This window comes from Phacochoerus africanus, chromosome 5 (genome assembly GCF_016906955.1).
Source record: "Phacochoerus africanus isolate WHEZ1 chromosome 5, ROS_Pafr_v1, whole genome shotgun sequence".
Lineage (NCBI taxonomy): Eukaryota > Metazoa > Chordata > Mammalia > Artiodactyla > Suidae > Phacochoerus > Phacochoerus africanus.
The window spans coordinates 69,221,805-69,245,602 of NC_062548.1; the positions used below are offsets into that span (position 1 = coordinate 69,221,805).

Below are 23,798 nucleotides of genomic sequence, written 5' to 3' on the forward strand. Positions count from 1 at the left end.
AAAAAAAAAAAAAATCACTCTTCCCTGAAGTAAAATGACAGTCTTGCAAGTCAGTTGTTAACAGAAATACACGTGTGGGTCCACAATACTGAGCACTTAGTACGTCAACCAGAACGACTCCAGATGTGCCCTTAAACATTAGTGCCACATTTTGTGCCGAAGTCTCCTAATAGGAAAGAGGCAGGGAAAAGAACAAATGTTACCTGCTGCTGAAAAACAGCTGACCTGCTCCCGAGAAGGAGGTAATATCTGTGGCAATTCCCAGCCTTTCCTGGAAGAGCCTCCTCCCCATGGCAGGAAACTCTTGAACCATAGCCAGGCTCTTCCCATGACCCCTGCCCTCCCTCTACTTGCCCGTTACTCATTTCAGAGCCCCTCCCTCAATTCCCCTTATAAAGGTCCAGTCTCTTCTGTCCTGATGAACCATCTCAGATCCCTGCAAGACAGGTAAGTGGGAGCTGAGAGAAGATAAGACCCTGACATGTTATATGTTTCTCCACGAGGTACAAAAGGATGGGTGTACTCAGAGAACACAAGAGCTCTGAGACCAGGCAAAGGCAGTCCTGGTTGGGAGGGGGTCCATGTGTAGTAGGATGTACAGAGTTTCCAGATGTTTCCAGAATTATAGCAGGGCATGGCTTCTATCGAGATGGATTTATTCCTAGGGAACTAGACAGAGAGAAAGACAAGAGGTACAACAGGGGGTTGCTCACACCCTTCCTGTGACCACCCTTCCTTTAGTTCTCTGACTGCCTCCACACGTCAACAGACATGATGCTGCCTTCCATGGGCCTCCCCAGCCTGTCCTGGATGCTGCTGTCCTGCCTGATGCTCCTGTCTCAGGTCCAAGGTGAGATGTCTCTGCCTCTAGCAGTGGGTTCCCCATGGATGCTCAGGAAGAGGAGGAAAGCTCCTGTGTGCCTCACATGGTAGTGGTGCATCTCCACACAACACAACTGCTTGAGGTTCTTGCACCATCACCCCATCCTTCTGGGGAACTAGAGGTGGGAGACTCCCACGGGTCCTTTCACAGTGGATTAAGATGATTTCCACTTCTATAGGTAGAGTCTAATTTATGTGAGTAATTAAGGAGGGAAAGCACAGAGTGTCATTAATGAGATGAGTAGGAGCAGAATGATTGGAGAATGCAGTGTAGGTACAAGCAGCCCAGAGGAGGAAAAAGATGAAAGTTTTGAATAAAGGGGAAGAGCAATAAAAAAAGGGGCCATCTCCCAATTAAAAAGACTGGTTAAATACTAAAAACAAAATAAAAAACGGAGTGTTGGCCATGGTGAGGTGTAGTCAGGAGTTGGGTGTCAATGCCCTAAGCACTGGACTCATAGATATTCCCCAAATTGAGATATTCACCTCCTCACTTCAGTGCCCTCTCTGCATTTCACCCCATTTGTCTGTTTATTTCTTCCTCCCCAGGTGAAGATTCCCCAGCAGACATGCCCTCTGCACGGATCAGCTGTCCCAAAGGCTCCATGGCCTATGCTTCCTACTGCTATGCCTTGTTTATAACACCCAAAACCTGGATGGATGCAGACGTGAGTGCTGGGGTGTGCAGTTAGGGGTGAGAGGGAGAAGCAAATTAGAGGCTTAGAGTCGGTGGTGCTGGTCTCCTTCCTCAAGGGGTCCTCGAGGTCCATCATTTGCAGAGGCACCCCTTCTCACCTACCCCAGCCCTGCCCTTCCCCCAGGGATGTCTCAGGCCCCTCCTCAGCCTCTCCCTTCCCCACACAGATGGCCTGCCAGAAGCGGCCCTCAGGACACCTCGCGTCTGTGCTCAGTGGGGCTGAGGCATCCTTCGTGTCCTCCCTGATCAAGAACAATTTGAACGCCCTCTCAGACGTCTGGATTGGGCTCCACGACCCCACCGAGGTACGCTTACATCTTCTCCTGTCTGTAACCTCTCAAGATGCCATGGCCACCCAGGCTCACTTCCTGTCCCCTGTGCCTGACTAGAAATAACCTAGAGTCCCTTGGGTCTCAGAAGGCCAGAGAGTGACTAGGGAAAGAGGATCTGTGGGCCACTGAAGGACTGAGTTATGTGCAGGTCCCTAGACTCCAGCTAAAGTAAAATCTGCCTCCTGTAATTTTCCACAATTTACAAATCATGCCTTTTTTTTTTTTTCTTTTTGCCTTTTCTGGGGCCGCGCTTGTGGCATATGGAGGTTCCCAGGCTAGGTGTCTAATTGGACCACCAGCCTACACCACAGCCACAGCAATGTGGGATCCGAGCTGTGTCTGTGACCTATACCACAGCTCATGGCAATGCCGGATCCTTAACCCACTGAGCAAGGCCAGGAATCAAACCTGCAGCCTCATGGTTCCTAGTTGGATTCGTTAACCACTGAGCCATGACAGGAATTCCAAATCATGCCTTTTAATTTGGCTTTCTGAGCCTCCCTAGGTCCGCATATACTGCACCTTGCAATTCCTAAATAAACACCACCAAGTGTAGTTCAAATAGTGACAGGTGACTCTGAGTGGTTCCCTTGGTCTTTGTGATTCTTGGCTTTGGAATTTGCCAATAGGGACAAAGATTTACAGAGGTTTGCCCAGAGGAGAACTGTGGGGCATCATCTAGAAGGACAGAGCCAATTCCATGATGCTGGGGAGCAGAGCAGGGGGTCCCACTGAGGGAATCATGCCAGGAGAACTCCAAGGGCCTTTCACCCTCCTGGACTCCACCCTCTGCTCTCTAGGGCTTGGAGCCCAATGCTGGAGGATGGGAGTGGAGTAGCTCTGATGTGCTCAATTACGTTGCCTGGGAGAGAAACCCCTCCACCAACTCATACCCTGGCTACTGTGGGAGCCTGTCAAGAAACACAGGTAAGAAACAGGGGAGGTCACTTCTGCCCAGAATTTTCTATCCCTTTATTCCCCTTTCTATGCTTGACCTTCAGAGCATCCTCCTGGGCTTGAACTGCACTATTGCCTTGTCTGCTTCCATCACCTCCCTCCCCTCTCCTTTCTTTTTGTCTCCTTTTCCTGAGCAGGACCCTGGTGAAGGAGGACCCTTGAACTCTAGGCCAGAATCAGGGGTGCCTCTCCCCTGGGTTCCCAAACTCCACCAGCCACATTCACTTGGGCTCTTCTGTCTCTGCAGGATATCTGAAATGGAGAGATTATAACTGTTATGTGAACTTACCCTATGTCTGCAAGTTCAAGGACTAGGTCAGATGGGAAGTCAGCTTCCTGATTCTGCTGTGCAGCTCCTCATAGACATGGAACCAAGTGTGAAGACCCAACTCGGGAGGGGATTTTCACCCTACACTTCCAAAGTGACCACCTCCTTCTGATGTTCCCTCCTCCCAGCCTCATCTCAGGCTTGAGTGTGTGTGCGTGTGTATGTTCCATGACCTGAGGTCTCAGAGAACAGTAATAAATATCTTATTCCATATTTACCTGCTTTCCTATTCCTGCCTTATAACAAGACTCTGAGGAAGAAGTATGTGTGGAAAGAAATCTAATTGTGACCTCTTTCCAGTTTCTTCTGTTCCCCTTAGAAAATGACTGAATGTATATCCCCGCTGATGTGTTTGTGATCAATATTTATGCCCCCTACTCTTAGGATCTGGGTTGTGTCAGAGAAAGGCTTTGTTGTTCCACACACTCTACCTGAGAGAGTGAAACACACAGCCCTAGTGGAGTTCTATGTTATTTAGAATGTACTTCTCTAATTGCTTGCTGTGAAGGAACAATTCTTCTTTAGTTTTCAATCCAACTTGGATCATATCTTTTATAAAATACAGTCAAAAATAAATTACCTGGACTGAAATCCAGATCATTGGAAGTTATCACTCTCTTTCTTAAAAAAAGAAAAAAATCTGAACAATTTGAGCAGGGACAACTTTTCTTAAGGGTCATCACTTTTGCTTGGGGAATCTGCAGGGGCTCCCAAATTACATACAGCCCTTTTCATTGCTGCTTTTCTGAATCAGGACATGCTAGATCTATAATATGCTAGGAACATGAAATGGTAATTTGGACAAAGGGTTGGATGCTGAGTGTGGATGGGCTTTATGAAAGATAAACACCTAGAGGCCTCACTCTCAGTGAGTCTCCATACTTTGATGGTTTTACTTTCTAGAACCCCAGCAGATTCCAGTGGTAAAGAGAAAAGTAACCATTCTGAAACATATCCAGGTAAAGACACCTTAAAAAATGAAATCTTCAGATCAGTATCCCTGATTCACATGGATGCAAAAGTCCTCAACAAAATATTACCAACCCCAAATCACAGATTATTAAAAGTGTCATACAACATTGTAAATAAACTATACATTAATTAAAAAATAAATTTTAAAATGTATAGTACACCAAGATTAAATAGTTGTTATACCTGGGATGCAAGGATGGTTCGGCATATGCAAATCAATCAACACAAAACACTGCAGTCATAGAATAAAGGATAAAAAGTACATGATCATCTCAGTAGCTTCAGAAAAAGCTTCCAGAATATCTAGTACAACACAGTGGTTAGTCAAAAATGAAATACTGAGGACTTAAATCTATTAAGAATGTAACTCTCATGTTAACTGTTGTTACCACAGACACAAACAAAAAACAAACAAACAAAAAGAACACCAGGAACACTTCAAAGATGATGGATATATTTACCTTCTTGGTTGTGGTGAATGTAGCACAAATGTACACAGATATCCAAATGCTTCAAATTGTACACAAGTGCAAGTTTTTGTTTTCCACAACTATTCCTCAGTAAAGCTGTAATAAAAATGCATCACCATCCAGGAGCTACACTACTGCTGAGATATTTGTTTTGTTTTATTTATTTATTTATTTATTTATTTATTTATTTATTTATTTATTTATTTGATTTTCAGGGCCTCTCCTGCAGCATATGGAGGTTCCCAGTCTAGGGGTCTAATCTGGGCTGTAGCCGCCGGCCTACTCCAGAGCCACAGCAACGTGGGATCCAAGCTGTGTCTGCGACCTACACCACAGCTTATCGCAACGCTGGATACTTAACCCACTGAGTGAGGCCAGGGAACGAACCTGCAACCTCATGGTTCCTGGTTGGATTCGTTAACCACTGCACCACGGCGGGAACTCCTGATATTGGTTTTAACATAGAGTGCTAGGAAGTGTCATTACTGCTTTTTGGATCATGTCATCACTAAATTGAGCTTCTTAAATTTTTCTCAAGGTCTAAAGTTGAAAAAGTCTCAGTTCTTCTAGGGAAAGTTAGGAATATCTTAAAATCTACTATGATGATATAAAAATTTTCATATACATTAAAATACATCTTTTTACAAAGAAAACTTTAGCTGAGGAGTGTTTTTAGAATAGTGTCAGGGAACTACCCCAAAACACATATTTAAAATTTTATATAAAGGCTTTTAAAGAATAAAGGGGGGGGGGGGAGTTCCTATTGTGGCTCAGTAGCAACAAACCTGACTAGTATCCGTGAGGATGCAGGTTTGATCCCTGGCCTTGCTCAGTGGGTTAAGTACCTGGCGTTGCTGTGAGCTGGTAGGTTGCAGACATGGCTCAGTTCCAGTGTTGCTGTGGCTGTGGAGTAGGCTGGTGGCTACAGCTCCTATTAGACTCCTAGCCTGGGAACTTTCATATGCTGAAGGTGAAGCCCTAAAAAGCAACATAATAATAATAGTACAAATAAATAAAGGATAAAGGGGAAATACTTGCTAACCCTGACAGAAAATAACAGAAAAAATTCTCAGCTGAAAGGGCTAGAGGTGCTTTTACCTAGTTTCAGATGTAAGTAGTGGTCCTCCCTCTTGAAAGAAAGGTTGCCTGTCTTAGGATATAAGTTATAGGTTGCCTAACATCAGTTTGGAAATGTTGACACTGACCACTCTTCTGATCTATATATTTGAGAATGAAATCTTTCCATGTAATATCACCAGACTGGGCAAATATGCAATATCTGCTAAATTGAGAAAAGATGTAATTTTTTTTTGTCTTTTTTTGCCATTTCTTGGGCCGCTCCTGTGGCATATGGATGTTCCCAGGCTAGGGGTTGAATCGGAGCTGTAGCACACACACACTGCATCGCAGGATCCGAGCCGCCGCGTCTGCGACCTACACCACAGCTCAGGCAACACCAGATCATTAACCCACTGAGCAAGGGCAGGGATCGAACCCACAATCTCATGGTTCCTAGTCGGATTCGTTAACCACTGTGCCACAATGGGAACTCCAATATGTAATACTTGATATACTCTCATACTGAGAAACAATTTATTGCTTATCTGAAATTCAAATTTACCTAGGAGTCCTCTATTTTATCTAGCAAACCCAAGCTTTTCTCTTCACATAAACAATTTTGACCAAGGTCCCATCCTCCTTTCATTTGACAGAATTGTCCAAGCATTTTATTTTTAGAGGATATGAAGCTGGAGGATCGTAGGCTGTGAGGAAGTGGGTAGTATGATGGTCTAAAATATTTAGGTTCATTGAAAATCTTATTCTTCTTCACTTGCATAAGTAGTTCTTTTCAAATAAATTATCACATATTCGATTTTTTATTAATCCAGGAAATATTAGTAGAAACCTTGCAGGATGTTGTCTTCTGAACTCTGTTCAAGGCCAGAGCATATTTCCAGTACACAGGACTGAAAAAGCACAGGGTCTTTCTTGCAAGTACCCTGGAAAGTGACTCCACTGACAACTCTAGGGATCAGGAACAAATTGTAAGTTCTATAAAATGGTTCTAGTCCTCGGACACTTTGTTGCCTTATCTGTGGCAAGATAAGTATAAAAAGCCAGAGGAAGAGTTTCAAAGATTTTGTAGCATTTTGACAGATTAGTTTTGCCAAAGAAATCTAACATTGTATAAATGATTTGTAATATATGTAGTTTTGTTTTACACTTCATGTAGTAATTCATTTTTTAAAAGACTTCAATTCTTAGAAAACTGTAGGTCTACGAATTATTGAAATGGTAATACAGGGAGCTACCACTTGATAAAAATTAGTGAACCATATTGATACATTATTATTGTATTTCTAATTGATATTTATAATTAAAATATAGTTGACATGCAATATTATGTTAGCTGATATTACTATATAGCTGTACCACATGGTGATTTGGCATTTGCCTATATTTCGATCAGCACATTAAGTCTAGTAATCATCTGTCCCCATACAAAGTTATTACAATATTATTGACCATATCCCAGTATGTGGCATTCCTATGGTTTATTTATTTTATAATGGAGGTTTGTACCTCTTAATTCTCTCCCCCTCTTATACATCCCCACCCCTTCTCATTGTAAACCTATTTGTTCTCTGCATAAATGAATCTATTTTTACTTCATTTCATTTATTTGTTTTGTATTTAGATTTCCCACATAAGTGATCTTATAGTATTTGTCTCTCTGACTTAATTCACTTGGCCTAATACCATCTAGATTTATCTATATTGTCACAATTGGCAAACTTTCCTTTTTATTGGGTGAGTAATATTCCATTGTTATGTATACCTCATCTTCTTTATCCATTCATCTATTAATGAACACTTAGGTTTATACCATACATTTTCTATCATAAATAATGTTACAATGGAGTGCTTCTATCTTTCCTAATTAGTGTTTTTCTTTTCTTCAGGTAAATGTGCAGTGGTAAGTTTGCTGGATCATATGGCAGTTCTTTTTAAAAATTTTTTTAAGAAACTCCATACAGTTTTCCACTTGGCTGTACTAATTTACATTCACAACAACAGTGCCTAAGGGCTCTCTTTTCTCCACATTCTCACTAACATTTGTTATTTGTGGTCTTTTTGATAATATCCATTATGACAGATGCTAGGTTGTGCCTCATTGCAGTTTTGATTTGCATTTCCATAATGGTTAATGATGGTGAATATCTTTTCATATGCCCATTGGCCATCTTCTTTGAAAAAAAATGTCTATTCAAGTGCTCCACCCATTTTTTTTTTTTTAACCAGAGCATTTGATTTTTTAATGTTGAGTTGTTTGAGTACTTCAACTATGTTGGATATCGACCTCTGGCTATATCATTGCAAATATCTTCTCCCATTCAGAAAGCTGTCATCTTGTTTTGGTGGGAATATCTTTCACTGTGGAAAAGCTTTTATTTTGATCTAATCCCATTTGATTATTTTTTCATTTGTTTCCCTTGTGTGAAACAAATGAAAATATACCCAAAAATATATTGCTAAGAAAGATTTCAGACTGTATACTCCCTGTGTTTTCTTCTAGGAGTTTTGTGTTTTCAGGTCTTACATCAAGTTTTATTCACATAGAGTTTATTTTTGTATTTGTTGTGAAGAAGCAGTCCAATTTGATCCTCTTGCATGAAGCTGCCTAGTTGTCTAACACCCTTTATTGAAGACTGTCTTCCCCATTGTAGATTCTTGACTTTGTCATAGATTAATTGACCACATAAGCATTGCTTTATTCTCATATCTCTATTCTGTTATATATATATATATATATATATATATATATATATATATTTATGCTAGTGCCACATTATTTTTATTTCTGTAGCTTTTGTAGTATGGTTTTAAATCAAGGAATATCATACCTATAATTTTGTTACTTTCTTAAAAGAGACTGATAATTTCTAATGATATGCATGTCAGTCCCAGTAATTTATTTTTGACTATATTTATAAAACTCATGACCAAAGATTTGCTTCAAATTAAGGAAAAAGAATTGCTCCTTTGGACAAAATGATTTCAGAAGTGCATTCTAAATAACATAGGACCCTAATAAGGCTGTGTGGGTCACACCATCAGGAAGTGGGCAGTAGAAGGTGTGGGATAGCAATGACTTTCTCTAAAACAACCCAAATCCTAAGAGAACAGGGCCTAGAAAATGATCACAAATCACTGTTAAGGACACACATTCAGTCATTTTCTAAGGGGACTGGAGGAAACTGGGTGGAGATTTCTTCCTACACACATTGCCTCCTCAATTACCTGTTATGAAATGAGAGCACTAAAGTAGGTAAATATGGAATAAGATATTTATTACTCTATTTGAGACCTCAGGTCATGGAAAATGCACACAGAGCTGAAATATGATTGACAGGTGGGAAGGTCTGAAGGAAGTGGTCATGTTGGGGACGTGGGGTGAAAATCCCCTTCCGAGATGGGTCTTGGTTCCATGTCTATGAGGAGCTGCACAGCAGAATCAGGACCATGACTTCCAATCTCATCTAGCCCTTGAATTTGCAGACATAGGGTAAGTTCACATAACAGTTATAATCTCTCCATTTCAGATATCCTGCAGAGACAGAAGAGCCCAAGTGAATGTGGCTGGTGGAGTTTGGGAACCCAGGGGAGAGGCACCCCTGATTCTGGCCTAGAGTTCAAAGGCCAGAACCAGGGTCCAGCTCTAGGAAAAGGAAACAAAAAGAAAGAAGAGGGGAGGGAGGTGATGGAAGCAGACAAGGCAATAGTGCAGTTCAAGCCCAGGAGGATGCTCTGAAGGTCAAGCATAGAAAGGGGAATAAAGGGATAGAAAATTCTGGGCAGAAGTGACCTCCCCTGTTTCTTACCTGTGTTTCTTGACAGGCTCCCACAGTAGCCAGGGTATGAGTTGGTGGAGGGGTTTCTCTCCCAGGCAACGTAATTGAGCACATCAGAGCTACTCCACTCCCATCCTCCAGCATTGGGCTCCAAGCCCTAGAGAGCAGAGGGTGGAGTCCAGGAGGGTGAAAGGCCCTTGGAGTTCTCCTGGCATGATTCCCTCAGTGGGACCCCCTGCTCTGCTCCCCAGCATCATGGAATTGGCTCTGTCCTTCTAGATGATGCCCCACAGTTCTCCTCTGGGCAAACCTCTGTAAATCTTTGTCCCTATTGGCAAATTCCAAAGCCAAGAATCACAAAGACCAAGGGAACCACTCAGAGTCACCTGTCACTATTTGAACTACACTTGGTGGTGTTTATTTAGGAATTGCAAGGTGCAGTATATGCGGACCTAGGGAGGCTCAGAAAGCCAAATTAAAAGGCATGATTTGGAATTCCTGTCATGGCTCAGTGGTTAACGAATCCAACTAGGAACCATGAGGCTGCAGGTTTGATTCCTGGCCTTGCTCAGTGGGTTAAGGATCCGGCATTGCCATGAGCTGTGGTATAGGTCACAGACACAGCTCGGATCCCACATTGCTGTGGCTGTGGTGTAGGCTGGTGGTCCAATTAGACACCTAGCCTGGGAACCTCCATATGCCACAAGCGCGGCCCCAGAAAAGGCAAAAAGAAAAAAAAAAAAAGGCATGATTTGTAAATTGTGGAAAATTACAGGAGGCAGATTTTACTTTAGCTGGAGTCTAGGGACCTGCACATAACTCAGTCCTTCAGTGGCCCACAGATCCTCTTTCCCTAGTCACTCTCTGGCCTTCTGAGACCCAAGGGACTCTAGGTTATTTCTAGTCAGGCACAGGGGACAGGAAGTGAGCCTGGGTGGCCATGGCATCTTGAGAGGTTACAGACAGGAGAAGATGTAAGCGTACCTCGGTGGGGTCGTGGAGCCCAATCCAGACGTCTGAGAGGGCGTTCAAATTGTTCTTGATCAGGGAGGACACGAAGGATGCCTCAGCCCCACTGAGCACAGACGCGAGGTGTCCTGAGGGCCGCTTCTGGCAGGCCATCTGTGTGGGGAAGGGAGAGGCTGAGGAGGGGCCTGAGACATCCCTGGGGGAAGGGCAGGGCTGGGGTAGGTGAGAAGGGGTGCCTCTGCAAATGATGGACCTCGAGGACCCCTTGAGGAAGGAGACCAGCACCACCGACTCTAAGCCTCTAATTTGCTTCTCCCTCTCACCCCTAACTGCACACCCCAGCACTCACGTCTGCATCCATCCAGGTTTTGGGTGTTATAAACAAGGCATAGCAGTAGGAAGCATAGGCCATGGAGCCTTTGGGACAGCTGATCCGTGCAGAGGGCATGTCTGCTGGGGAATCTTCACCTGGGGAGGAAGAAATAAACAGACAAATGGGGTGAAATGCAGAGAGGGCACTGAAGTGAGGAGGTGAATATCTCAATTTGGGGAATATCTATGAGTCCAGTGCTTAGGGCATTGACACCCAACTCCTGACTACACCTCACCATGGCCAACACTCCGTTTTTTATTTTGTTTTTAGTATTTAACCAGTCTTTTTAATTGGGAGATGGCCCCTTTTTTTATTGCTCTTCCCCTTTATTCAAAACTTTCATCTTTTTCCTCCTCTGGGCTGCTTGTACCTACACTGCATTCTCCAATCATTCTGCTCCTACTCATCTCATTAATGACACTCTGTGCTTTCCCTCTTTAATTACTCGCATAAATTAGACTCTACCAATAGAGTGGAAATCATCTTAATCCACTGTGAAAGGACCCGTGGGAGTCTCCCACCTCTAGTTCCCCAGAAGGATGGGGTGATGGTGCAAGAACCTCAAGCAGTTGTGTTGTGTGGAGATGCACCACTACCATGTGAGGCACACAGGAGCTTTCCTCCTCTTCCTGAGCATCCATGGGGAACCCACTGCTAGAGGCAGAGACATCTCACCTTGGACCTGAGACAGGAGCATCAGGCAGGACAGCAGCATCCAGGACAGGCTGGGGAGGCCCGTGGAAGGCAGTATCATGTCTGTTGACGTGTGGAGGCAGTCAGAGAACTAAAGGAAGGGTGGTCACAGGAAGGGTGTGAGCAACCCCCTGTTGTACCTCTTGTCTTTCTCTCTGTCTAGTCTCCTAGGAATAAATCCATCTTGATAGAAGCCATGCCCTGCTATAATTCTGGAAACAACTGGAAACTCTGTACATCCCCTCCAACCAGGACTGCCTTTGCCTGGTCTCAGAGCTCCTGTGTTCTCTGAGCCCAGGCATCCTTGTGTACCACCCCCTGAAATGTGGGAGGTGAAACCTCTGTCAGGTCTCATGGTCTCATCTTCTCTCAGCTCCCACTTACCTGTCTTGCAGGGATCTGAGATGGTTCATCAGGGCAGGAGAGACTGGGCTTTTATAAGGGGAATTGAGGGAGGGGCTCTGAAATGAGTAACAGATGAGTAGAGGCAGGGCAGGGGTCATGGGCAGGGCCTGGCTGTGGCTCAAGAGTTTCCTGCCATGGGGAGGAGGCTCTTCCAGGAAAGGTTGGGAATTGCCACAGATATTACCTCCTTCTCGGGAGCAGGTCAGCAGTTTTTCCAGGAACAGGTGACATTTGTTCTTTTCCCTGCTTCTTTCCTGTTAGGTGACTCTGGCAGAAAACGTGGTATTAATGTTCAAGGGCACATCTCCTGGAGTCGTTCTGGTTGATGTAATAAGTGCTCAATACTGTGAACCCACACGTGTATTTATGCTACAACTGACTTTCAAGACTGCCATGTCTATGGAGAAGGAAGGTGATTTTTACTACATTCTTACTGGGAGGTTGGTCACTCTAAGCATACTGAGAAAATTTCCTTCGTCAGGGTTACGTCCTAGTTGTCAACTTTGGCAAGTATGAGACACACACTATATGGATCATGTTCATTTTGGCCAATCTGGAAATAATTTAACTTGGGATTCTCTAGAGATTTCCATTCTTATGAGGACACCATAGGACACCTTGTGCACAGGTGTCTATTGTGGAGATTTGTGATGTGGTCATTGCAACTCAGTTTGTAATTGATTCATGTCCTAGGAATCCAAACATCAGTAGAACCCACAAATAATAGGAAGAAAAGGACAGACAACAGATTCCTTTGTTATCCAGGAAAAACGGGAATGATTTCACACACACAAGTGAGAGCTTAGTGGAAATCACAAAATAAACCTATCATTCAAGTATGATAGTTATGGTTATTTGAGAAGGAAATTTTCTACAGAAAAGACTAAAGTGAGAAGTGAATGATAGCAATCACCCATCAGGAATGGAGTATGTTCTGGAATTCTTGTAAAACTCACTATCATAAGGAAAGATATCATTTTCGATTAAAGGTCTCAAAAGAGATATATAACCTATCCTGGTGAGTAAAATTTAATGTTGTATCAATTAATAAATTATGCCCTTTGACCAATAGGCACATGAAAAAATGCTCAACATTGCTAATTATTGTAGAAATGCAAAGCAAAAGTCATTGAGGTACCACCTCATACTGGTCAGAATGGCCATCATTAAAATGTCTGCAATAACTGTCGCTAGAGATGGTATGGAGAAAAGTGGACACTCCTACGCTGGTGGTGATAATGTAAATTGGTGTAGCTGTTATGAAAAACAGTAGAGAGTTTTCCCCCAAAAAATAAAAATAGAGTTGCCATATGATTTAGCGATCCCACTTCTGGGCATATACTGGACAAAAATCAAAAATGTGAGAAAAACACATGTACTCCCATGTTCTTAGCAGCATTGTTTACAACAGCTAAGACACAGAAACAACCTAAACACCCATGGACACGTGAATGGATACACACACACACACACACATAGACATACAAAAAATGGAATACTACTCAGGTATAAAAATAAATACTGTCATTTGCAGCAATACAGATGGATCTAGAGAATATTATGCTAAATAAGGTAAGTTATATGGAGAAAGATAAACACAATATGGTATCACTTATGTATGAAATCTAAAATATGACGAAAAGGAACTTATCTATGAGACAGAAACAGATTCGCAGACATAGAGAACAGACTTGTGCTTTCCAAGTTGGATAACAGGAGTGGGAGAGATGGATTGGGAGTTTGGGATTAGCAGAGGCAAACTATTATATAGAATGAATAAACACATATATAGAATGAATAAACAAGTTTCTGCTATATAGCACAGGGTACCCTGTGATAAACATAATTAAAAAAAAGAAAAAAAATGTGTGTATGTGATTATATCACTTTGCTGTACACTAGAAACTAATGTATGTTATCAAATGTATTTCAACAAAAATAATTAAAAATAGTCATTTGTGAAATGATTGTGAAATACATATATGAACATGATTGTGAAATACATATATGAACCAATTTTTGATAATGACAGAATTTTAATATTTGTTTCTTGTGGTAATGGTATCATAGCTAAATAGATAGGACCCCTGTTCTCCAATTCCTTCATTGGCTTTAAGGAGGGTGACTGAAATTTCCAATGCTCCCTTTGCTCTAAGTAAGTGTGTATCTTAAAAATGTAGTATGTTAAAAGCTCTTCCAAGACTGAGCTGTGATGACCATATCCCCAACCCTGGGAAAACCAAGCAGTGGAAGATATATCTGTGGTGTGTCATCCCAGATTGATGAATGAAGCAACTGATGCAGCCCAGGCTGTTCAATAGCACAGTAAGTGCACTCTGTTTCTTTCTTCTTTTGTTTTTCAGAACAAAACTGAAACTGACAGCACTTATGATTTGAACCCAGCCAGATGCCAGATTGGTACCTGAACCCACGTGCCAAGACTTGAACCCAGCCAAATCCCAATTTGGGACTTAAATCCAAATTTTATCTATCTATCTATCTACTATCTATCTATCTATCTATCTATCTATCTATCTATCTATCTATCTATCTATCATCTATCTATCTAATCTATCTAATCAATCCATCTGTCATCTATCTATCTATCTACTCTTAAGGGCCGTACCAGAGGCATGTGGAAGATCCCAGGCTAGGAGCTACAGCTGCTAGCCTATACCACAGCCCAGCAACGCCAGATCCTAGCTGCATCTGCAACCTACAGCACAGCTTAATGCAACACCAGATCCTTAACCCACTGAGTGAGGTCAGAGATCGAACCCACATTCTCCATGGATAGTAGTTGGATTCGTTTCTGCTGCACCACAACAGGAACTCCCAAATCCAAGTTTTTTAAATTAGAATCACTCACCAGGTGTCTGGACTTACTGATGTTCAGTTTCTCTGTGCCTCAGCACAGAAGGAATTCAGTGAGAGACAAAGGGATAGGCAAGAAATAGATTTATTAGGAAAGGATGATTGTAAGACATACAATGGACAAGCTAAGAGGCTCTGCCTCAAGGGTTAGGTGGGCTACAGTTTTATAATCCAAGGGGTGTGCGGGTGGGAAAAGACCACTTCTTCCTCTTTCTTTGAGTGATAGCCCCTCTTTGGTATCTGGTAAGAGAGTATTTGACCCTATAAAGTCAAACTAGGACTGTCAAGGTGCTTATTCAAATCAGCAGGAGGGGGGTGATCCTTAAACATCTGTTCTTGGTCTGAACCTGAAGACAGGCCTCACTCTATCCCCCACCCAATGACCTGAAGTGTATCTCATGCCTCCACTAATCAAGCAAGCCTGCCTCATTCTGATGGCCTTCCTGTGACATCACTGATCCGCAGTGATCTCCCAAATCTCCTCAGGCCCCCTTTTCATCCATGGTCCCCCTTGGAACCCCTCACAACCACCTGTGCAACTATCCTACTCCACCCAACTAAACCAGGTATTCATTAGCCATTGTCCCTAAGTTATTCACATTGGTGGAGAGGGCTAGATACTTGTGGTTATAAGGAATGAGAGGAGGATACTAACACATTTTTTACCATGTTTTTAATTGCTTGATATGTTTTTCCTAAACAAAAGAAAAAAGAACAAAATATCAAACAACTATCAGTTGAACTACTCTATCAAATTAAAAGTGATAATGTTTCCTAGGGTAGGGTCCCACCCATGGGAGACCCAGAAGACAAAAAGGGGACATATAAACATTGTGCCCTCTAGAGAAAGATGTCCTTTGTGACATTTTTCTACCAGAATTCAGGGTTAGCCAAAAACAAACAAATGAAAAATGACCCCCAAGAGAATAAGTTCCATTTAGAGTTTACCTCTCTGATCACTGGGTCACTAGGAGTGTTGAATAACTGGACAATGAGTAGAAACTCTAGGCTTTTAGCTTCAAGATGATTTTAGTTCTCAAAAGATGGGATTTTGAGAGAATCAGAAGCTGGTGTGGGAAGCCTTGGGGATCTTTCCAGGGATGGTTCTTATTTTGCAACTCATCTATTTGTCACAATTATTATCCTTTACTACAGCTTTAATTCAACAACAGGTATAAGGTGGAAAAGGTATTGGACTGGAAGTTGGTAAAGCATGTTTTAATTTCTGCTATACCTCCTTTTAGCCATGTGTCTAAGCTGTCCCTCATTCTCCAAGAAAGAGAGCCTCCCAGTGCTCCTTCCTGCTGAGGAAGGAGTTTTGCAAACATGGGCAGTAACTGAAACTACTTCCTCCTATCCAGATTTTCTCATTCCAACTTTATTAAGGTTTCATTCGTGTTTTCCACTACCCCAAAGACCTTTGCTCTGAACTAAAACCTTGAACTCTCTTCCCCAGATCTCCAGACATAACGTCTTATGTCCTTCCCCAGTTGGGTTAAGTGATGTGTAATGACACTCTTAGCTCTAACACCCTATAATAGAGGACATAAACGAAAATTACTTGGAAAAGCATTAAATATTAACATTCTGAGTTACAGACCCAGGAACTATTCAATTGGGTGATTTGTCTAGTACCATCAACTTTTACCACAAACAACCCTACACTTATTTGTTCACTTAAACAGATTTCAGAGTCCACCAGAAGATTTTATCCAGGATTTAAATAATCATGCCTTTTACATAGTAGACATTCAACAGTTCATTCTAGAAAAATGCATCATCACCCTCACTGAGATCCAGCATAATGTTGACCACAGAAATCCAAATGAAAACATTTCCTAGTCCCGTTGATTTGTTTTGACATACATTTTTGATTCTGACCTTGAGTTTTCTATAGGACTCATTTTTACATCAAATTACCTTCCCTCCCGCAATCTTCTGCTTTTTTTTTTTTTTTTTTGTCTTTTTAGGGCCACACCCAAGGCATATGGAGATTCCCAGGCTACGGGTCTGATCAGAGCTATTGCTGCTGGCCTATGCCACAGCCACAGCAACACAAGATCCAAGCGGCGTCTGCAATCTACACCACAGCTCACGGCAACGCCAGATCCTTAACCCACTGAGCGAGGCCAGGGATTGAACCCGAAACCTTATGGTTCCTGGTCGGATTCATTTCCACTGCACCATGATGGGAACTCCAGACTTCTGCTATTTTGACTTAACAGATGAGCTTGATCTTGCTGGGACTTTCCTGCCCCACTTCACCTGCTATAGCTATTATGATACTTTATGGTAACAGAAGACCCAACCATAAGCAGCTTAATAACACAGAGATTTACTGATTTACTTAGCAGTTTTTGGAATAGGTATTATCAGGGTTCACCCTCAGAAGTTCAGGGATATCAAGGCTCTCCATGATGATCTGTGCCATTCCTTCATGGACACAAAATAACCACAATAGTCTAGGCACTACCTGACAATTTCCAATGCATTAAAGAATGAAGGGAAACATGTCTATTCAGGTCTTCTACCAATTTTTTTGCTTTTTTTTGGTTGAGTTGTTGTAATTTTCGTATTGATTTATAAGGTCTGTTTACATATTTTGAAGTCAGGCCATTATAGGATGGATCACTTGCAAATATATCCTCCCAGTCTGTAGATAGTCTTTTAGTTCTGTTGAAAGTTTCCTTTGCTATATTAAACCAACTAAGTGTGATTAGGTCCCATTTGTTTATGTTTGCTTTCATTTATTTTGCCTTAGGCAACTGACCTAAGAAAACATTGCTATGATTTATGTCCAAGAATGTTTTGTCTATGTTAACTTCTAGGAGTTTTATGGTGTCATATCTTATATTTAAGTCTTTAAGTGATTTTTATTTTATTTTTCTCTATAGTCTGAGGGAGTGTCCCAACTTCACTTTATGAATGAGGCTGTCCAGTTTTCACACTACTATTTTTTGAAGAGAGACTATCTTTTCTGCCTTGTATATTCTTGCCTGATTTGATGAAGATTAATAGACCATAATGATGTGCATGTATTTCTGGACTCTCTATTCTGTTCCACTGACCTATATCTTTTTGTGTGTGTGCCAGCACCACACTGTTTTGATTGCTATAGCTTTGTGGTATTGTTGGAAGTCTGGGAGAGTTATGCCTCCAGATTTGTTCTTTTTCCTCAGAATCGCTTTGGAAATTCTGGGTGTTTTGTGGGTTCCATATAAATTTTAAGAATATTTGTTCTAGCTCTGTGGAAAATGGAAGGGGTAATTTGATAGAGATCACATATGAATGGCCAATAGACCAAAAAAAATGAAAAGATAAATGAAATAAAAGATAAATGAAAATAAAAACTACAATGAGGTATCATCTCACATCTCACATCAGAATGGCCATCATCAAAGAGTCTACAAATAATAAATGTTGGGGAGGATGTGGAGAAAAAGGAAACCCCCTACACAACTGTTAGGAAAATACATTGTTACAGCTACCATAGAAAACAGTCTGGAATTTCCTTAAAAAATCTAAAAAAAGAGTTACCATATGATTCAGCAACCCCAATCTCGGGCATATGAGGAAAAGACAAAAACCCTAATTTGAAAAGAAACATACACACCAATTTTCATAGCTGCACTATTCACAATAGTCAAGACATGGAAGCAACTTAAATGCTGATTCAAATTATAAGTAGACACTGGCAGGAAGCTTTCTATAAAATCAAGAAGACAATCAACCTTCAATGTCATACCCTGGGGAAAAGTATTTTTGTCCTCAGTTGTCTCAGATTTCCTTTCTCTAGATCCTTTGTACACCTGAAAATGGACTTCATTCAACTGTCACTTAATATGAGATATCAAAATATTCATGTTATCATGTGTATTGTTTCCAAATGGGTCGAATCCTTCTCCTGCCACAAAGCTGAAATCCTTACAACAGTAAAGAAACTGCATAGGAAACTGTGATTTGGTCAGTTTGCTGTACAACAGAAATTTAAGAAAGACTATAAATCAAACATATTTTAATAAAAAAGGAAACCATTACAAAATAAATGTGTTTTTTACTTGGGGTATACCTTCCACAATCTCTAGTGATCAAGGCGCTCACTTCACTAGGCAAATCCTTAGCAAAAAACTTGAAAACTTCTTGGAGTTATCACTGTATCTATTACCCTCAATTAGCAAGCACGGTAATTAGAACTAATGGAAAAACTGAATTAAAAAAGAATGAGTTGGTTACATGAGAACAAATGAAGTGATAAATATATTTTTATGAGTTTTAATCTAAAATATTACTGATTTTTTAAAATCTCTCTTTTTTTTTTCTTTTCTTTTTCTTTTCTTTTCTTTTTTTTTAATGGCTGCACCTACAGCATTTGAAAGTTCCCAGTCCAGGGATTGAATCTGAGCCACAGCTACACCCTACGCCACAGTTATGACAAAGCAACCTTCAACCCAATGCACTGGGGCCAAGCATCGAATCCAGCCTCTGCAGTGACCCAAGCCGCTGTAGTCAGGTTCTTAACCCACTGTACCACAGCGGGAACTCCACCAGAGATGGTTTTTATCAAGTTAAAGTTTCCTTTCTAATTTCCTAAGAAATTTATTTATGAACATTAGTTGAATTTTGTCAAACTTTGTCAAATGCTTTTCTTGCATCTATTGAGATGACCTAATGGATTTTCTTTACAGTGTTAATATGGTAAATTACATCACTGGAGTTCAAAATGTTAAACCAACTTTTCATTCCCAGGATAAGTTCCACTTACTCATGGTGTATTTTTAATGTTTTTATATTAAACTACTTTCTACTAAATTCAACATTCTAACATATTGCCAAAGGTTTAGGTGAATGGCTTATAAGGTTTGCTGGTCTGCAGTATTCTTGTCTTGTAATGTATTTGTCTAGTTTGAATATTAGGGTAATGCTAGCCCCATAGAATGAGTTGAGAATTTCTCCCCCCTTTTCCATTTTCTTAGTTGGGTAGGATTGTATTTTTTTAATTATTTTATTTATTTCATTTCATTTCATTTTACTTTTACTTTTAGGGCTGCACCCGAGGCATGTGGAGGTTCCCAGGCTAGGGGTCTAAAAAACAAACTTATTTTGTAAACCAGTTAATCTTTATTTAGCTATCTTTGGTAGAAATGAGGATGATTTTAGAGAGATAAATATGCTTCAATTAAACTATAATACACACTTGTGAATATTAAATTCTAATGCTATTACTTTTCCTAGAGGTTTGAATGTTTACCTTAAACTTGGTCTATATACTGATTTTTTCTAGTTTTCTTCAATATCTAGCTACGATTCTGTAAACTAGTGTTTCCATTATTTCCTATCTTTTCATCTTGAAATTATTGGGAAGTAATACTCCCCTTTTCCTGAAGCCCTGAAAATTGAAACTAAATGACTTGATACAAATTTCAGATAAATTGCCACAACAGCTCATATTTAAACAAGCCTTTCGCCTGTGTATATATGAGCCACTCAGAAAGTTTACCTTCATGCCCAGTTACTTTATCAGAGGTACTGCAAATGGGAAAAGATGCCTTGCCTCTGACATCTAGAAATCTGTTTAAGTGATGGCACCCTGGGCTCAGAAACGGGTTCATAATCTGCTGTTATCATTAACTATTGTTTTTCTTTTGTTCCCAGAGAGATGTCTCTTATTAAGTACCTGATTCCTGGTACTGTATGTCTGGCTTGCGGAGCCCATCAGCATCATCATCTTCTGAATGAGATACAAATGTTTAACTGATCTGTCCTCAGAACTAAGAAATGGAAAATTCAACTATCCTGTTCTCTCTCTGCAGTCACCAGCACAGGCAGCTCTCTTGCATTAGGATTTAGGACTGCTATAGTGACCAGCTCAGTTTCTAATATGAAAAATTTCCAATTAAGTTTCAGAGGAAGGAGATATTAGAGCCCAGAGTAGGCTTCCCTGAAATGTGCTTCAATGGTATATTGATTATATTGAATTAAAGTTACTTAAGCAGTGGCTAATTCAATAGGGACCCACTGACCCTCCTTTCTGTCTCCCTGAAAGCAGGAAATAAATCTCTCATGTGAAAGGTGCACTTCCTGAATCTGGAGGCAGAAGGACACCCTTATCACCAAGGGTAGGGAATTTGAGCTGAGAAACCTATTACACAAATCTTGTTTCTTCTGTAATTTACTACTCCAAACTCAAACTCTATTTAGGACCTTTGGTATTTAGGCACCCCAAACCTGCATTTTTTTATTCTGTCAATTTCTTACAGATGCATTCTTTCTTTGTTTAAAAATATAAAAACTGCTTTCTGTGGCCAGTTTTTAGGTCCTGTTTTTATAGGATCTCCATGTACATGAATTAAACTTTGTTTATTTTTCTCCAGTTAATCTGCCTTATTTCAATTTTACTTTAGCCACAGAACTCAAGAATGGTAGGGGAGGAAATTTCCTTATCCCCAGTGGTACCATGAGAGAGTCACTTGACAAAAGTAAACAAGGAAATATTTTTGAAAAGTAATACCTAAAAGATTTGTTGCTTTTTGTTTTTTTTTTTTTTTTGGCCATACTCATAGCATGCAGAAGTTCCTGGGCCAAGGACCAAACACATGCCACAGAAGTGATCCAAGCCACAGCAGTGACAATGCTGGATCCTTTAATGCTAACACAACAGGGAACTCCCGATTTGTTGCTTTTTTAATATGAGTGATTTCATCTTTCAAGAAAACTGTAAATGCACAATGACTTCCCAGGCATAAAAGACCTAATACTTTAAAATGCATAAAATATTTTGTAGCTAGTATGATAGAGACTATGAGCTACAGCAAGATAAAAGAAGGGCATTTAAAAAAACTGACACTGTTGTCTCAGCACAATCTTTACTGCCCCCAATAGCTGTGAACCTATTGAGATAGTTATTCTTGTTGCTTACATATGTGGCTGACCAAATTCCACATATATGGTAATAAAGATTTTTGCTGTGTCCAGAGTGATGTTTTTTTCAGAGAAGCCTTATTTCCCATTGCTTCAATATATATCCTCTTGTCCTCAGGAGTCTATATCCTGACCCCATTTCACAAGGTTCACAGGAGCTCCTTTCAGGCCTTTCCTATGGCAAGTCCTCAAAAGTCTTCTGATAGATGGAAAGCAGAATGCCAGATCTCTAAAGTTCATGCATCCCCAGTGGAGTGATTCCTGACTAAGCCTCCAGTAAAGCTTAGGAGGTTTAAGGCTGTGACTGATAAGTGATGCTGTTGGCCACCTTCTAATAGCTGTTAACTGTTCACTACTTTCCAGCCTTGAACTAGTATTTAAGATTTTCTATAGAGAGATTATCTCCCTGTTGCTTTAATTCTTGACCTGCATGTTGGTAAGAATCTGTCTGCAAAAGTTAGTCTCCAGAGAAATAAAGCACGTGATGGACTGAGGCCTTTCTTAGGCTGAGTGTGCCCTGCCGATTATGAGGAAACTACTTATAATAATGCCTTTTTTTTTTCCTATCTTTACTTCAAAGGAAAATTCTGGTGTATTTGTCACAGGCTTTTATTGCATGTTGTATTGGCAGTTACTTTCTTAAATGCTGTACAAATAATTTAGCTCAGTTAATCCCCATTACACAACAGTCTGATAAAGCAGGTGCCATTATTGGGCATATTTAACAGATGAACGAACTGAAAATCACAGAGGCTAAGAAACTTGAGGTCAAAAGCTACTAAGTGTTGGAGTTGGACTGATCTGAACGTAGGAAGTTATTCTTCAGGGCCTTTTGTTTTTGGCCATACCTACCACATGTGGGAGGTCCCCAGTCAGGGATCAAACACGTGCCACAGCAGTGACCCAAGCCAGTGCAGTGACAACACTGGATTCTTAACCTACCACAAGGGAACTTCCAGGGTCACTTCCTACATGACCAAAACTTGCTGTTTTCCTTCCCCCTAATATATTTATATTCAATGCATCCAACTCTCTGAGGCCTAACTGGTTTTAATTAATAACTACCCATTGATCGTGGCTATAGCCACAGACACCACAAGAAGAGTTTATGGAAGGGAGTGAATGTAAGACTTCAAGCACCCCATCCTTTGACCCACTATTCAATGTGTCTTTTGCATATTTACACACACCAGAGTCACAGAGACTTGGGGGAGAAGAAGGATGTTGTACTTTCCCATCTCACTCCACCCATGGTCACAAACACATGGGGGCAGATACACTGAAATCTGGTTGGAGACTTGGAAGAACAAAGAGCAAGTCAGAGCCCCCTCCCCTTCCTTTCTCATGCCTCATGTGTCCATGGAAATAAAGGACATACAAGCATTGGAAAAGAACCAGATATTACAGACAAACATCCACGGTCTCTCCCTCCTCTAAATCCCATTATCTTTGAATGGTCAGAAATAAACTTTGTCAAGCCACCAGTTATTTACTCTACTAAATTTGAGTATAAAGTCTCTACAAATGTCATAAAGTTCTCACACTCAGAAATAGCTCTTTTTCTCTGGATTCTTCCTCTATAAAGCCTTACATTTGAATTGCAAGGGGAGGGCTGGAGAGACCCTGGCACAAGGAAATTCTAGCACCAGGAGTAGCCTCTTCTTAGAACACCTGGGAATTGTCACAGATGAGGTCCCCTCCCTGCCAGCAGGTTAGCAAACTGTGCAAGTCAAAGTGGGGTTTGCCTTCAGCAGCAGCAACCAGATGCTCTGTTCCCAGGATCCTGAGCACAGGGGGAAGGGACTGAGTCCTTCCAGGAGGAGTGATGGCTGGTGTGAGCAGAGGGCAGCAGGAGGCAGGTGGAGAGAGGGTGAGCTTGTAGCAGGACAATCAGGGGGCACAGGAACAAGGGAGGCAGTGGGGCAAATGTGGCGCCATCCTGCTTGGGGCAGTGACAAAGCAGATTGAAAATCAGAACACTTAGTTGGCATGCCTAGTACCTTACTGTTGAAGAGATGGTGGCTGAAATCCAACTCTTCTATCTTCCAGGATTTTTTTTCCTTCTTTCTTTTTCT

The 23,798-nt window shown here is 41.1% G+C and overlaps 2 protein-coding genes across 2 annotated transcripts; one reads left to right on the forward strand and one right to left on the reverse strand.

The window, feature by feature from the left end:
* Window positions 1-774: 774 nt before the first annotated feature.
* Window positions 775-3,183, forward strand: LOC125126811 (lithostathine-like). Its single transcript, XM_047779201.1, has 4 exons — window positions 775-850; window positions 1,432-1,550; window positions 2,712-2,838; window positions 3,116-3,183. The coding sequence occupies exons 1-4, from the start codon at window positions 775-777 to the stop codon at window positions 3,181-3,183; spliced, it is 390 nt and encodes a 129-aa protein (XP_047635157.1).
* A 5,782-nt stretch (window positions 3,184-8,965) lies between these two features.
* LOC125126812 (lithostathine-like) lies at window positions 8,966-11,931 on the reverse strand. Its single transcript, XM_047779202.1, has 6 exons — window positions 11,911-11,931; window positions 11,509-11,617; window positions 10,810-10,928; window positions 10,476-10,613; window positions 9,522-9,648; window positions 8,966-9,247 (listed from the first exon to the last, which is right to left on the reverse strand). Exons 2-6 carry the CDS (start codon window positions 11,585-11,587, stop codon window positions 9,180-9,182), a joined length of 531 nt encoding a protein of 176 aa, XP_047635158.1. The 5' UTR covers window positions 11,588-11,617; window positions 11,911-11,931; the 3' UTR covers window positions 8,966-9,179.
* Between the last annotated feature and the right edge of the window lie 11,867 nt (window positions 11,932-23,798).